Source organism: Aythya ferina (genome assembly GCF_964211825.1).
Source record: "Aythya ferina genome assembly, chromosome: 9".
Lineage (NCBI taxonomy): Eukaryota > Metazoa > Chordata > Aves > Anseriformes > Anatidae > Aythya > Aythya ferina.
Window position 1 is genome coordinate 24605207 of NC_140305.1, and position 15238 is coordinate 24620444.

General features: G+C 36.7%; 1 protein-coding gene across 1 annotated transcript in view; it reads left to right on the forward strand.

Moving 5' to 3' along the window:
- LOC311441264 (uncharacterized protein) overlaps positions 1-15238 on the forward strand; it is a 119289-nt gene that overhangs the window by 51518 nt on the left and 52533 nt on the right. The window contains exon 9 of the mRNA XM_084529170.1: positions 13858-13994. Coding sequence (XP_084385296.1) covers positions 13858-13899 — 42 coding nt within the window. The 3' untranslated portion in view covers positions 13900-13994. The remainder of the gene's footprint in view (positions 1-13857; positions 13995-15238) is intronic.

Genomic DNA, 15238 nt, shown 5'->3' on the forward strand with positions numbered 1-15238 from the left:
TATGACAGCTGAAAAACATTATCAACAGACAAAACAAAACCTGTTTATTAAACTGTGTCAAAAATAAATATATAAATCCTGTTGATATTAAGCAAATATAGGCTACAGTTTAAACAAATATTTTATTTTGTTAGCATTGATGCTGGGAACTTGGGCCTCTTTTTTTTTGGGGAGGAAAAAAGTGTCTATTCCACTCTAGTGATAAAAAACAATAAATACAAACACTGAGAATAGATTCTATCATACAGAATAACATGTTTTTGGAAAATATATACTACCAGTGTAGCTATAAAGAGAAGAGGGAAACGTGCTTAGTGTGCCATAAACTAAAAATGCTGTCGCTCTGATAAGCTGCAGTGGTTTGGCATTTGTTTTTATTAAATGCACTTTGTTAGGTTTTTCATGTTTCAAATGCAGGTAGAGCACAAATTAATTTGTAATTTCAGTCTTCCATTTGTCTCTCTCTCTCTTTTTTTTTTTTTTTTTCCTAGAGAAGTCTTCATTAAAGGCAAATGATTTTGTATTAGATACCTTATGATTTGTTATAATGCAAGTAACATTTAGCACATCTTGTAGACTGTCTGAAGAATTCCCATAAGTTTCCTAGCAAATGTCATCTCACTTCTGAATTGAGTGAAGTACTGCCTTCCTTTTGCTTTCCTGCAATTTGTCATGCTTCATACTTGGCTAAATCTGCCAATTTTCATTGTCCTCACTGACAACGGCTGTCGGCATGCCACTTATGTCTTCAAAACTCTTGGTGGCAGCATCCTCTAAGTTACAGCATTGACATGCAACCTGAACAATTTAGAGATTTAGATCTGCGTGGCTTCTTGCTATATCATGCTCAGAAATAACACCATAAAATCCCTTAATTGCTCTAGAAAGGAAGAACACAGCTGGATGTAATAAAGTGGCCAACAGGTCCAATAAAGTCGTCATTATCTCCTGACTGCCTTGGAGAACTTGTATTGACAGTGATGGAATTAAAATCATTCAGAGGAGCATGCACGTAATGAATCTCATCACTGTGAAAAGACAAGGTGCAGGCCAGCTAAATAATTTTCTTCTTTTATCAGCTACAGAGCTGAATAGATGCTTTCCTTTGTACATTCTCATTTCTTGCAAACTCATGACTGCTTTGGAATTCTTCTCAAATGTAAGAGGTAGGAATCTGTAATCTGCCCAAATTGTGGACAATTCCTACTTTTGAGAACAAAACTGAAGATAAATTTTAGTCTTCTGAGAGAAGTTCCACTCTTTATGCTTAACTTGCCAGAAGGTGAGATTATTTTGCTATTTATTTTACATTTTAAACTATTAATATTCAAAGTAAATTAAGGAATTCCTTGTCAATTCCACCATCTTATTGAATTTGACACTGTCATAGATATATTGTAGTCCAGGCACTATTTATCCATACTCACAGTCAGTGTTGTGGAGAGTCAGATGAATTATTACCACCTTTTTGGTTTGTTGTTAGATGGACTAACTCCAGGGAGGGTTTGGCTTTTCAAAGCTATCTCAATCAGATTTTTTTTTTTTTTTTAAAGTAATTCAGCAGATGGACAATTCTGTTAATTAATTTTATCTAAAAAATAAAAAATAAAAAATGGTAATCAGTAGAAGTAATTCCAGTTGAGACATATTTCAAATAATCATTACTTATTTTTGTTATTACTTTTAACTGTTATTTTATGAATTTGTTAGTATTCATTTAGAATTTAGAATTCTAAATACAAGGGGTGAATTCAGAAGACAATGAAAAAATGTGTATATGTTTTAAAAAGTATTTAAAAAAATTCTGATATTTAATATTGCAAGTAATATTAAGATGCCCAATATATCTATTGGAACAAAAGGGAAAAGAACATCACACTTAAGATTAATTTCAAATCATACTTATTATTTGAAATACTTTAAAAATAACTGTTGTATTTCCTTGTCCTAACTTGACTGTTCACCTTCAAGGAGGATGACATAATGGTTCAAGTCACAGTGGATATTTTGGGATGTTTTTAGTTCATGCAGAAAAATCAACCCAGTCTGTGAACACCTCTGCCTAACAACTGCTAAGGAGTTGATGAGGATTCATTGCCAGTATAAAATGTTTGCTGACAATTATTTTTCTTCCATAAATGCTTTGGGTCTTCTCCTATGCTAAGAAAGGCCTGGCTAGCTCTTGGTAGCTCTTCAGAGAGTCATTACTAGCCTATATTCTTTCTAACCTGCATCTCCATAGATGTCTTGAAGGAAAAGGGAAGAAAAGAATGGGGTGTATTGACATGGATTACAGGGCTCATGACCCTGGACATTCCAGTCGTACGTGTTTGATTTTGTTTACTCATTAGAAGCTTAGTGCAGAAGGATTTTATTTTGTCCAGCCATTTTGATGGTCCTATGCGCTAAGCTTGTATTTAGTGATAAAAAACCTAACATGAAAATAGTCTGAATCACCAAGTCCTCCCTCAGATAGGCAGGTTCTCTGGAGATAGCAGCCCTGAAGCTAATAACTTAGCCTGCTATCGAGTTTGCTGCAGGGGAGTGTTTTAGCATTGCTTTTCCTGGATGAAGAGTTTACAGTGCTGTTGGGCTCAAGTTGCTTTGGGCTGCAGGTGCAATTCCACCCTTAGGCAATCTAGTTTGCTCTTCAACTTTCTTTTCAGCTGAGAGGTATTTGGAGGACTGTCTATTTGCCGTTGTAGCTGTGAAGGCTGAAATGGTCACCAGAAGTGGTCAGGGCATGGTGTGAGAAGTCTGTGGCTTCTGGGAACGGTTGGTGCTCCAGCTGATGTTGGGTTGTATTAATAAATGAGGGTTTTGCACTGATCCGGGAAGGAAACTTTATACAGATAACTTGAATTTTCCTTACAGAATTTCCGTACAGAATTTTCCTTCACAGTCTTCCTATCACTTTTTAGAGTTGTCAGCATTTAAGTTCTCTACAAGTATTGAATAAAATTTCTACCTTGGCAACTCTGTTTTCAAAGGATAGCTTAACAGTTGGTCTTTGATTAGGTCTTAGAGAGCAACAGAACAGATCTACAATAAGTCTCTCTCTCTGATTATGTGTTTTGCAATTCTTTCCTGCTGCAATCTATACAAATACCCAGTAGCACTCCCTTACATGCCCATAGGCATGTCCACATTACAGCGACTGCCACCCCAGGTATCTTTTAACTGATTACCCACATACACCTTTGCTCAAAAAGTTCTATAAGAGCTGCTGCCTAGTGCCTATTTGCCTTGCTTTCAAGCAGGTTTTGACCTCTGCTGTTAAAATGTGCTCCACGTACCTGAGACAGCAAATTAAGCAGTGCACTCCCACCCAAGCTGCAGTCTTGTGGTAGCCGTATCCTAAAATGCTGCTGGTTGGAGAGGTGTACCTGGTGATAAATTGTACTGTCTTATGGCTGGTGTTTGGGTAAGAACAGAACCACACCATCACAAAAGGTCTTTCAGTTTTTCTTCTATTCACCAGTGCAGCCACAAAAGCAATGCGCTTTATATGTAAGCAGTGTATGATGTTTGCAGATAATGTGCTTTTCACTTGCCCCAGAAAAATACCATTAGCTTGTGCTAGAGCAGCTTGTATTTTTGCTTATGGATACTTTCAGTTTATCAGTCAAAAATGAGGATTAGTGTGCATAATCTATGCATCACACAAAGGCCAAACATAACCTTATTCAAAATCACAGTGTATCATATGTAGCCTTCCCTCACTGCTGGTAAAAGGAGAGAGGTAATACCTTCTTCATCTCAGAAGTGAGGTAATAAGGGCCTATCACCTTAGCATCTGTGTCCTGCTGCATATCCCAGAGTATTTTAATCTCTGCATTTAGCTCCCTTTTCATATGCATTTATGAAAGAGCTTTGCACAGATGGGTAAAATTCTTTATCCACATTTCTTGGTGGTTTAGTGTAGCTACATTGGGAGGAGTAATTATTTCTATCAGCAAGATTGTGACAGCCACCACATATTATGGAAATTTTCTTCATTGAAACTTTAAAATTTTTTCCTTTTGTCTGATTCTCATAGCAACACAAAGAATAGTTTAGAAATATAATTGCAATCTGTAAAAGAAATATAACCAGACTGGCTATGAAGCTGAATCACATTAGAGCATTGGGAATAGAGCCACCTATAAAAGAAAATGAGCAGAAAGAAAATCACAGCATGGGCAGTTGTCTTTTGTCAAGAAAGGGGAATTTGTACCGGCCAACTGACCACCCAAGAGAAAAGTCATTTTGGCAGTGACGGCATGTAGTCTGCCACTGTTGGAAAGCTCCCTGGGTATGTATTTAACAGCAACAATTATTTTGTTATCAGGCACATGGAGTATAGTTTTGCTATTTAACTGATTTCTTCTGATGTTTTACTTTGTATGTGACTGGGCTGTGTATAGTGCTAATACAGTTGCACTCTCAGCTAAGACATCGAACAATCAGCATAACCTTTTCTAACTCAAGGGTTCAATTGTAAAACACCAAAAAATAAACCTGGCAGCTTGTGAGGAGTTGTAAATGAAATGTTGATACAGTTACTGTGTTCTTCAGAAGGTCCTTATGAAAGTTGAATCTACTTTATTTGATGAAACAATTAATACATGACATAAATCTCTTGATGCCTCATCCTTTCTCAACACTGTGCTCACTGAATCACAGTCATATATATTGTACACTCGCATATTTTTCTTACATCCCTTTTTTGGCTTTGCATACATGCAATCTAATAACTAGTTGCAGTAAAAATTAATAATATTTTCCATTTCTGTTACTACTCCTAATAAACTGTTATTCTAAATTTTGTGTTAGCTGAACCTCATAAGAAGTCTTGTGAGAAATCCTAATTAGAGTTTTACTGGATTCACACACACACGTTCAAATGTGAATTCTGTTCTATTCCACACAGACTTTATAAACATAAAACTTTCATATTGATTAATCCTCATTGACCCAGCATCCCTTTCTCACTCAAGAGTGTGCAGTATGAAGAAATTCAAAATTCATATAATAATTTTTAGATGTGATAAATGTAAATCTGAAACAATATGGGATAGAAAAATGTGTACATTCATATTCCAAAGAAAGAGACCATATTACTGCAGTTCTAAAATATTAGTTCAACACACCCCAGAGGGAAAAAAAAATTATAAATGAGATAAATGCAATTGAGAGTCTTACATTTGAAACAAAACATATTTTAGATAGACTGGAAAAAGAGAAATGTAACCTTCTCTCATTTGGGACCGGGATAATTATCTTTTATTACTATTTAATTATAGTGCATGATCATAGAGATATTACCGAGAACTAATTACTGGTCAAAAGTAAAAGATGACTGTTTAAATGCCTTTATGTCTGCAAATTCAAAATAATTTACTTATCTATGAAAATATGCATTTGCCAATTAAGTGGAATGGAATTTCAATGTTGACTTCTTCATTTTAGTGAGTACTAGTTTAAATATTGTTTAAACATTGTTAGAAATTTTCTCACAATATAATCAGTGCTTTGTCAAATCCTTAACACAAAAAATGCTACCTTGAAAGGATGGTCTCTGCATTTACACTTATGTAAGGAATAACTTCAATGTTTTCAAATTCCCTACTGATTTTGAACATCCTGGAATTTATTTAGTCCACGAGATGCAGCTGGTGAGGAGTACCTTTGCTGAATCTCACATTTCCATCACTCTTTTTAAGAACTCTTGAAGGAGTGTGAATACTACCCCTAGACACAGATTGAGTGTTTCAGCCTTACTAAGTGATGGGAGAGCTTCATGGGATGGAACAATTCATGTGGTGCTACTCCAAGCTGCTGCTGTTTCCTCTGGTATTGGTTCATCCTCACTGTTTCTGTGTTTGCTAGAGGCACGTAATAGCAAAGGTGGGTATGTTTTTTGTAAGAGAAAGGGGGATGATCTAATTGCAGCTCATACCTTAGCTTGTGATTCATGCTATGGGCATTTGGAAACATTGTGAAGAGATGGTATTGCAGGGTTAGATTGTACGTTATGTGTGTGGCTTTTTGGGGTGCCAGCCAGCCAAATGTTTATACAGCTCTATGAATAACAGAGGAAGAATTGAGAGTGTAGCTGTAAAACCAGGAGAGCTCACACTATAGTGCAGGTGTGTTACTGTGCATTTATTGGCCTAATTAGGTTTGAGTTGATGCAGGCTTGTTTGCGGACAAGTTTTTGTGGATACTGCTGTGTAACAATGATTTGGAGGGATTTCCGATCTCCATAAGAAAATATAATTCTCCTCGGTACAAATAACAATGAGAAGGCATGGAAAATCCTTCAAGATTACACTGTGGCTCTGTTTGCCTTTAATAGATAAAAAGCATAAGCTACTTGCACCCTGCATGAGTCCAAGTATATTAAGATATGTTGTTGTCCAAACTGAGATGAAAGCATGTTTAGAAAAATACCCTTTCCTGCACCTGCTCCTGAGAGGTTGCTTTTAGTTTTGTCAGAAACAGTTTAAATGATTAGGTTCTGGAAAGGAAGAAAGGACAGGAGGTAGCATTATAGTCTATTTTTATGCATGATGTATGTGGTATTAAGCCCTAAATATACAAGTAAGTAAAGAGTATCAGCAGCTGAGGGAGGATGATTTTAAGAGGAAGGTAGTTTTCTTCTTAAAGAAATTAGAATTTGTATGAAGAAGGCATCCTACATAAGGAATTGTCATCTCTGCAAAATGCAGAGATCTCTCCTTAGATTTGGTGATAGTTCCTGTTATGTCATCTGTTTCCCTTTTCTTTGCTGCTATCTGGATTTGAAAGTGCAGAAGCAGAGAAAAGAGTAGAGGGGCAATGGTGGAAAGAGGTGACTGGTTGTCTACTGACCTCCTCCTGCAGGACAGTTGCTATTTGTTGCAGATACAGGAGGCTATGCAGGTGTTAAAGCTAGAGTCATCTGTGACCACCCTATACACCAAGGCAAACAGCTCACATCTGACTTTGTCTCGGTCAGGTTTGTGCACTTAGTGATGCTTGGTTATATGTAAGGACTTCTGTGGTATGTGGGGTATGCTTTATCTTAAAAATACATAAAGATTTTATTCTAGAGAATAAATAGGTAACGTTTAAGAGATCTTACTGCTCAAAACTGCTGCAGTATGTGAAACTGAAGCAGAGCTTGCCTCAACTGAGCTGACAGTAGACAAGAAAAATGTGATGCCTAGCTGCTGGAATGACCAAGATATGAATTTCTGCAGCAGGTGACTGGGAGGGAATGGGTTTCAATGAACAAAGTAAATTTCTTGAAGTGATTTAAAATTCTGATTTGAAAGACACCTATCAAGATACCTACTTGAGATTTAACCAAAACAGAATTTTACTCTTAAGTCTCTGGAGTCCTGGAAAAAAATCTGCTTGAAAATCTATAGAAATTGGCAGAATATGCCCGTACATATAATGCATGAGTTCAGTGTTGCAGTGTAAGTGACATTGATTTGCATTCTCATGTGGATATGGAAAAAAAAAAAAAAAAAGACAGGAAAAACTACACTTTAGAACTAGGATTTGTCATATTTACTTGTAGCAAAGGAAATGAGTGTTTTTATCTCTGGGTAGAATAACTGCCAGAAATAAAGTAACGGAGAACGTGTGTTCGAATGAGGTATTGATGCTTTTACTGCTGACACTTTTTTATGTCAGCCACTCATTACAGGCCAATAAACCAGGAGTACAGGGAAATTTAAGCAGAGAGCTATGGCAAGTCAATAATAGACATGTTCAAATGATTTAAGGCAAAAATATCTATTACAGAGTGTGTTATTGGTCAAACTTGGTGAGTGTCCTTCATCGCACAGTTTATGTTTCTTAAACAGCTAGCAAAACTACTATGCTACCATTCAGAAAGTAGAAAACTATGCTGTGCAAAAGTTGAAAATACCTACTGTCATACTGATGGAGCTGTCAAGAGAATCTTTTTGGAAAAAATAGCTACAAGCTTGGTTCAGTTGAAATTGGCTACGTTATGCTGATGGGAGCTCTAGAAAAGCAGTGGTGAATTCAGTCTCAGATATTGCATATAAAATTTTAAGGGCTGAGAGAGAAGCCTGTTTTCTAGTAAGCATTTAATATTTTGTACAGTGACTTTAGTATTAGTGTCACTGGTCTTATAAAGGTATCATAAAAGTTATACTAAAGAATTCCACTTGTTTGCTTTCTTATTTTAACCTATTGAACATTTAATTATTTATTGTAAAATTGCTTAGCTTTGACACCTACTCTTAGAGCAGAATAAGCTTCATTTGATGGTTGCTTAGGACTGAGAGGTTAAGACCTGCCAAGAAGTAAGAGATATAGACTTGAATCTCCTTTGGGTAAGAAAGGAATTGAATCTAGGTTCTCTTGTGCCTCTGAGTAATCTAACTACTGAGCAGCCAGATAAATGGAGGATGATATTTTCTTCCCCATTCTTTCTCCTAATATTTTGTTCTAGCTCAGGAAAACAATGCTAGGTGGTTAGGGTGTTATGGGATCTTTATGCAAGTTAGGGACCTTAGGGACCTCGATGAGTATGGCAAGGGATTTGTAGTAACTTTTTTTTTTTTTTTAAACCTGTTGTCTACATCCTTTCATGAATTTTTCCAAGTGACACCAGAAATCTGGTAGATTTAAAACCTAGCTTTTTGAAAAATGAATATCATTAAAAAGTCAATTTTAAGATTAAGATAACCTCATTTGAAAAACTTATCCTGCGACAAGCGTGGGGAAGAATTAAGTTTTATAGGCAAAGGGTCCTGAGATGCACAGTTGTTTTGGAAAACACTTTTCTTTGCTAGTGCTGAAAACAAAGAGAGATAACTGTTAATTGCTTTTCACATTGGTATAAAGTTTTGTTTGTTTGTTTGTTTGTTTTCTTTTTTTTTTTTTGTTAGTTCCTTGTTTCATTAAAGATCTTTAGTGAGCAAATGGAGCTAACAGTGGTTTGATTCATAGTTAAGTGGAAGTATATTAAAACAGTTATAAGGAATTTTTTTGTAAAAAAAAAATAAATATACATATATATATAAATAATTGACTTTACTTATAAATTATTAGTAGGAAATGCAGAGAGATGAAGATTGTGATATGCACCTTAAAATATCCCATGGAACTGAAGTGAAGTTCCCAACTCTCTCGTTTTATGTTGACTAGGAAGTATGGAACCCATGTTCTTGGGAGGTTGTGTGGCTAAGAAGTAGGATAAGCAGCCAAAATCAAGTGCCCTACGATTCTGTTTTTCATCTAACTGCTATCTTGTCATTTAAGTGCAGCATGCTAATTAAAAGGACAAAAAAAACCTCACAACTTTGAAGGCAGTACTGTGCTTAGGATCAGTATTTGTGAGTCACTCTGCTCTCCTACTGCTTCTCTGAGGGTTACAGATTATATACTTATACCCAGGAGTTTACATAAAAGCATATTTTAGTTTTAAGTGTATGCAGTGTGATACCTTCACATTTCTCAAAGTTGCTTAATGCTAATTTGGCAAAAAGTTTTGTCCAGCAGTATGTAATTACAACAAGAAGCAAAATCCCTGCTTTTGCAACCCTGGCCCCTGTAGGCAGTGACTTGCTGACATAAGGAGTCCCAATGAAGTCATATTTTTTTTTTAATTATTTGAAGTGATTTCAACTCCAGCAAGAGCAACAACACAGCAGCGGTGAGTTAAGATCTTTCCCCCAAGTTGCAGGCTGGCAGAGATGATGGGTATGCGGCGCTCCATACTCTTGCCTGGACCTGGCCAGCTGCAGAACTGAGGACACCTCATCCTTAGGTGTGCTTGGGCCATACACTGCTTTCACAGGAGGCAGCCATCAGAGTGGTAATAACTTCTCGGGTTAATGAAGTGTTTTAAAATCTTGGGGTTTTCTGCAGCTGCTAGCACTTACTGTCTTGTGACTGTTTTGGTCTTAGACAGTCTGCGGGTGCTCCGTTCGCCCAAGATGGGGACCTTACCAGCAGTGGTTTGGTGCTGGGAAAGATGAGTTGCCATCGGTTTTGCAATGGCCTTTTTTATATTTTTTTTATTTTTTTTTTAATTTTATTTTTCATCCTTTATTATCCATGAAGCTCATGTGTTTCTGTGGAGTACAGGAAAATTAATCTGGTAAAAACAAACAAAAAACAGCTGCACTGCAGTACCCTGTCGCTGTGCACTGTTATGGGAACCCAATATACATTCGCTACAGTACTGTGCCATATATTCCTTTCAGAGATGATTTTGGGGGCGCTAATGCAGTGGCCAGGCTCTGGTGGTTACCATATGGGTGTGGGATTTATGTCTGGTGTTTGCTCTCTGTTCCTTTCAGCTGGCAAGAGACGGAAGCCCAAGAGAGGCAGCACAGCAGACTCTGGGGAGAAGAGGAACTTGCTTGCAGTTGATGATACCTCTGGCCAGCCCCCAGAATGGTGATGATGAGCTCTGCAAGAGCTGTCTCCAACCCTCCGCAGCTGTGGAGATGGCTGTTGTGTCTGGCCTTAAGGGAAGGAAAAAGTAAAGAGTGGAAAATTAGAATGTCATGGAGGATAATTGGTCCTGAACTAGTTTTAATTTAATTTGTTTTTAATTAAGGGCTTAAGGTAGCCCAAAAAGAAGACAGTAAGCAAATAACAATGCCTCATGACTTGCAGGTGGTTTAAGGAACATACTTTGCAAACTAAGAAGTTACAGGTAGAATACTGATTTCTTTTTTCTTCTTTCTTTCTTTTTTTTTTTTTTTTGGTTAAATTTTCTACAATAGATTGATTGTATCTGCTGTGTAGTGGCTTAATAGCTATTAAAAATAAGGGATTTGAGGGGTTACTTTATTGATTTCACAAAATTGACGTTTTTAATTAGAAATGAGATAATCTATCTGGGAAAATAATGATGTTGAGAATGATTTTTTTTTTTATAAACAGGTTTAATGAAGCTAGAGGGTACAGTGGGAACCATAACATATGGTGTGTTAGGGTAATCACAGAAATATTTGAATGAAGCATTTGCTTTTCCAAAATCTTTTTCCTCTTTAAGGGAACTACTGTGCACATCTTAGGCTATGAATTTGTTTACACAACTGGCTTAATGCCAGTTGTAGCCTTTGGATTAGATGTGGTGTTATGGAATCGCATCAGTCAACCTGGAATAATCTGAAGCAGCAACCAATATTTTATACATCTTATACATTATTCTAAATCTCATTATCTTTTAACCAAATAGCGTATTTTAAAGAAGAGTAATGGAATATACAAAGGCATTGTTAAGAACATGGGCCCACAAATACGTTACCATAAAGTAAGGAAAGGTGGAAGTTTACTGACCAAGTGTATCATTTCCTTTACTTTAAGAGTCTCTGCGCAGAATCTTACCCATTACACGATAGGAACAATAAACCACACTTCTTTTATTGTATTCAGAGTATATAAGGGCATAAAGGTGGTAAGTGGAGTAGTTGGGATTATTTCCCATTGTGACTTGCTTTCTGCTATTTCCCTGTTCTTGGTGGCAGTTTCTCCTTGAGAAAATTTTTGGGAGTTTCTGATCAAGAAATACACTTGAATTGCAGTCCAAAACCAGGCCATTTTTTTTTTTTTTTTTTTTTTTTTTTTTTTTTTTTTCCCTGTATGTAATGGGAAATGCAGTAATGTGGGGTAGATATTTAAAGGAGATAACTAAGGACAGCCTCTTTAACGATTATGTAAAGATGCTTTTCTTCAACTCACACAAGTGTTTGTGACCTGAGTTCATGTCACTTTAGGGAACAGAAAAGGAAATAGACTGTGAAAAATCAGTGATCCTGACAAAAACTGTGGTGAAACCTGGGGAGGCAATGGACACTTGTTGGACCTCATGTGCTATAGCACTGTAAGCAGTTTTCCCACCATAAAAGATCTCGAGGGTGACTACGTTGAATGAAAATTCTCAAGATAACTGCTGTCAGAATGTCTTGCCTCTTAGACACATAAATCTTCTATTATCAGCGTAAAGAAATGCATCTCATTTGCAAACTTTTTTTGTCTGAGCAGCTGGAGTTGTCTGAGGTTATTTTGTTCCCCTGTGCATAGTCTCAGGAAGGCGTAACGATTTGTATGCTCCTGTCTGCACTATGAGGCTTCAGGCAAAATGCATCCAGCACTCCCCTGGGACAGGGAGACTCCATGCGGTGCCCAAAGAGCCCATAAATTATTTGTTCACCTATTCTGAATATTCATAACTTCAGCAAGTGGGACACTGAACAAAGCTGATGGCACTGCAGTTTTTCATGCAACCTAAGAGTTTCAATCCTTGATTGTCTTAACATTTTTAATCCAAATTGTCTTTATCTAACTTTCTATCATTTAATGTTTTCTTAATTTGAGAACATATGAAGCAGCATCCTCACAGATTTTTTTATTTTATTTCAGTAAAATTCACACAAAAATACTAATCAGAGAACAATTTGAGAAATTAAAGCTTGTTTTTTTTAGGGGGGAGGGGGAGAGGATGGTTCATTCCCCTTTTTAATAGCTATGTGCTAGTACTTGCAAGTCTAAAAAGAAATAAAGAGAATCGGGGGAATACACAAATGTGATGTAAAATTGTTGTCAGCAGAAAAAAACGTGTTACTCACATAAATCTCTAGGATTCCTTTCAGTACTCAGTTTAAGAGAAAAAAAAATGTAATGAGAATATAACAGCCAGCTATGATATTGGCTTCATAATGTACCAGATACGTTGCCTATTTTGTTTCAAATGGTATTTAAGGCTGATCAGAATAACACAGACAGAACTGAACATAATAACTAGATCTCTTCTGTTTAGTGGCCTGGACTCCAACATTTAATGGAACAATTTCACCAGAAATGGTATTTTAACTCTGGCTGATTCACATTTTAATTGAAGCCTAAATTTTCTAACTATGCTATCATTACAGAAAGTTCACTGGAGTGCACTTCCATTACATGAATTACAGCATTCCAGGGATGCCAAGTTCAGTGGAGAGTGATAAAATTGATGTTGAAACTCTTGTTTTATTATCTTGAGGAGGGGGAAGGATTTGCAAATAAAGTAGACTTCATCACATGGCCTAATTATAATGGAAAATGGAGAGATGGCGAAATTTGACATCAAGATCAATTTATCTGTTAGAAAAGTAAAACAACTTAACACAACTGACCCTTCTAACAGAGGCTATAGCAGATGCAAAGTCTCTGAGCTATCAAATATACAGTGGAATTTCTTGAAGGTGTCCAGTGATTTATCCAAATTCATCCTAAATTTGTCATCTGACATTGATGAATATTGTCTTGAGATCAGGGTATTTTCTGATGTGTCCAAGTGTGTTTCATTTATGGATTTTGATTGATTGGTAGTTAACTGAAAACTTTTTCCACACAGTTCTCTCCTTAATAGTCCAGATACTTGATATGTGAATTCAACTAATGTACAACTTAAAAGTATCCAAGGGATGGAGCGAGACATGCTGTACTTTGCTTTTATCACTTTTAAAGCCTTGGCTTCAAGTCTGCCCTTTTCTGTATTTTCTGCTCAACTGCTATCCTTTTAATGGGTATAAAGCTGTACATCTCAGATCCATGTTTCCCCAGCTAGATGGTGTTGCCTGCTCAACTGCACACCATTTCTACTGATCTCTTATTTAAGAGAGAGGGAATGGGAAACATCACTTGATATTGCATTTGAAGTCATACTTTGACCTAGAGCTCAGGAGAAGCAAGGACTCATATGCCTGAGCAAAGAGCTGATTTCATCAGAGGGTGGAAAAGATTTACACTTGTTACCTTTTGTTCTTTTCCACTTTTCTTATGTCTGTGTTTAAGCTGGTAGCATTAATGTGGAAAAGAAGTTTCTGTAACCTTTTTTTTTTTTTTTTGCAGGTGCAGAATGGTGAGAACACAGGGGAGCTTTCAAAAGTTTAGGTCATGTTACTGCAAGGATTGCAGCATCCAGTGGCAGACACACGACTGGGACAGACGTATGGAAAATTTTGCCGTATTTGTATGGGTCAAATAGGGTAACTCTGCAAATGTTTGTTTGATGTTACAAATGTTTGATAAAGAAAATAGTAGTAGCTTCATTACAACCAGTCACACGTAATGTCAGTTGTACCATGCTGGTGCGCAGTCTTGTTTTGATGGTGAACTTACCTCCCTGTGGATATCAGTTCTGAAATCATAACTATGTAGGGAACCTTGATAACAACTGACCAATTCATTCCTACTTCTGAAATACCTGAAAACTCTTTGTTGGCCTCTTGTGTTGTGTTGGAGGCATTGTGGAGCTTGTCTGCGTGACACTACCAGTGTGCTTACTTAGTCCTAAAGGAACCTTTGGAGGCAGAAAGTTACAGGTTTTGGACTAAGCTTGTTACAGCCCTGTGACTTAAAGCAATTGTATCTTAGGTGTAATTTCTGTTATTTTAGTCCATGGCTTCCAGTTATTTACTCTGAGCCTTGCAGGTAGTTTGCACACATGTCCATCTGTGTAGCAGTTATGCATTGCTGTGGATTGTCTTGTGCTACCCTAGTTTTATCTTTGTGATAAGTTTGCACTTTTGCAGGTTAATATAACCATGGAGTTTTAAACACTGTGTAATTTCATTATTACTGTTAGAGTAATGAACTGTAACTTCAGATCTTACTATTTGCAAATGAGAACTTCCACTTACAGTGGCACTCACCTCTGCAACCTAACCAAAGCAATTATACTGAGTTATGCTTCATATGTATAACCACTCAATTTCTTGCAGGAGGCAGCTGCAGAAGTCATCATCCTGTGCCAGAGTAATCTATATAATGCATCTCTACTGTATATATTAGCTCTTGCTCTTTTCTCTAGCAATACCAGCACTCTCTGCCTCTTTGCTTTAGATTTCTCTGCCTAAGGCTTCTCAAAATTATAAAGCATAGAGAAGTGTTCACTAATTGGGTATATTGGAGGTGGAGAGAAACCTCGTTAAAATCAAGGAGTTATTTGTGGATGTTGAAGAAGAATCTAAACACTTGTAGCTGGAGTTCACTGGATCATTATTTTAAATTATATGCGAGGAGAAGGTACACTAGCAATGGAAATACACACGTTTTGCTTACAAGATCCAGAATTCACCAGAATTCCATTCCATGCCTTGACATAGATTTTTTTTTTTTTTTTAACACATTAATAAATTTGGTCACTTTGAGTTAATTTTATTTATTTATTTATTCGTTTTAGTACAGTACAAGCATCCAGAATGATTTTTACAAATCTTACTGTCACATA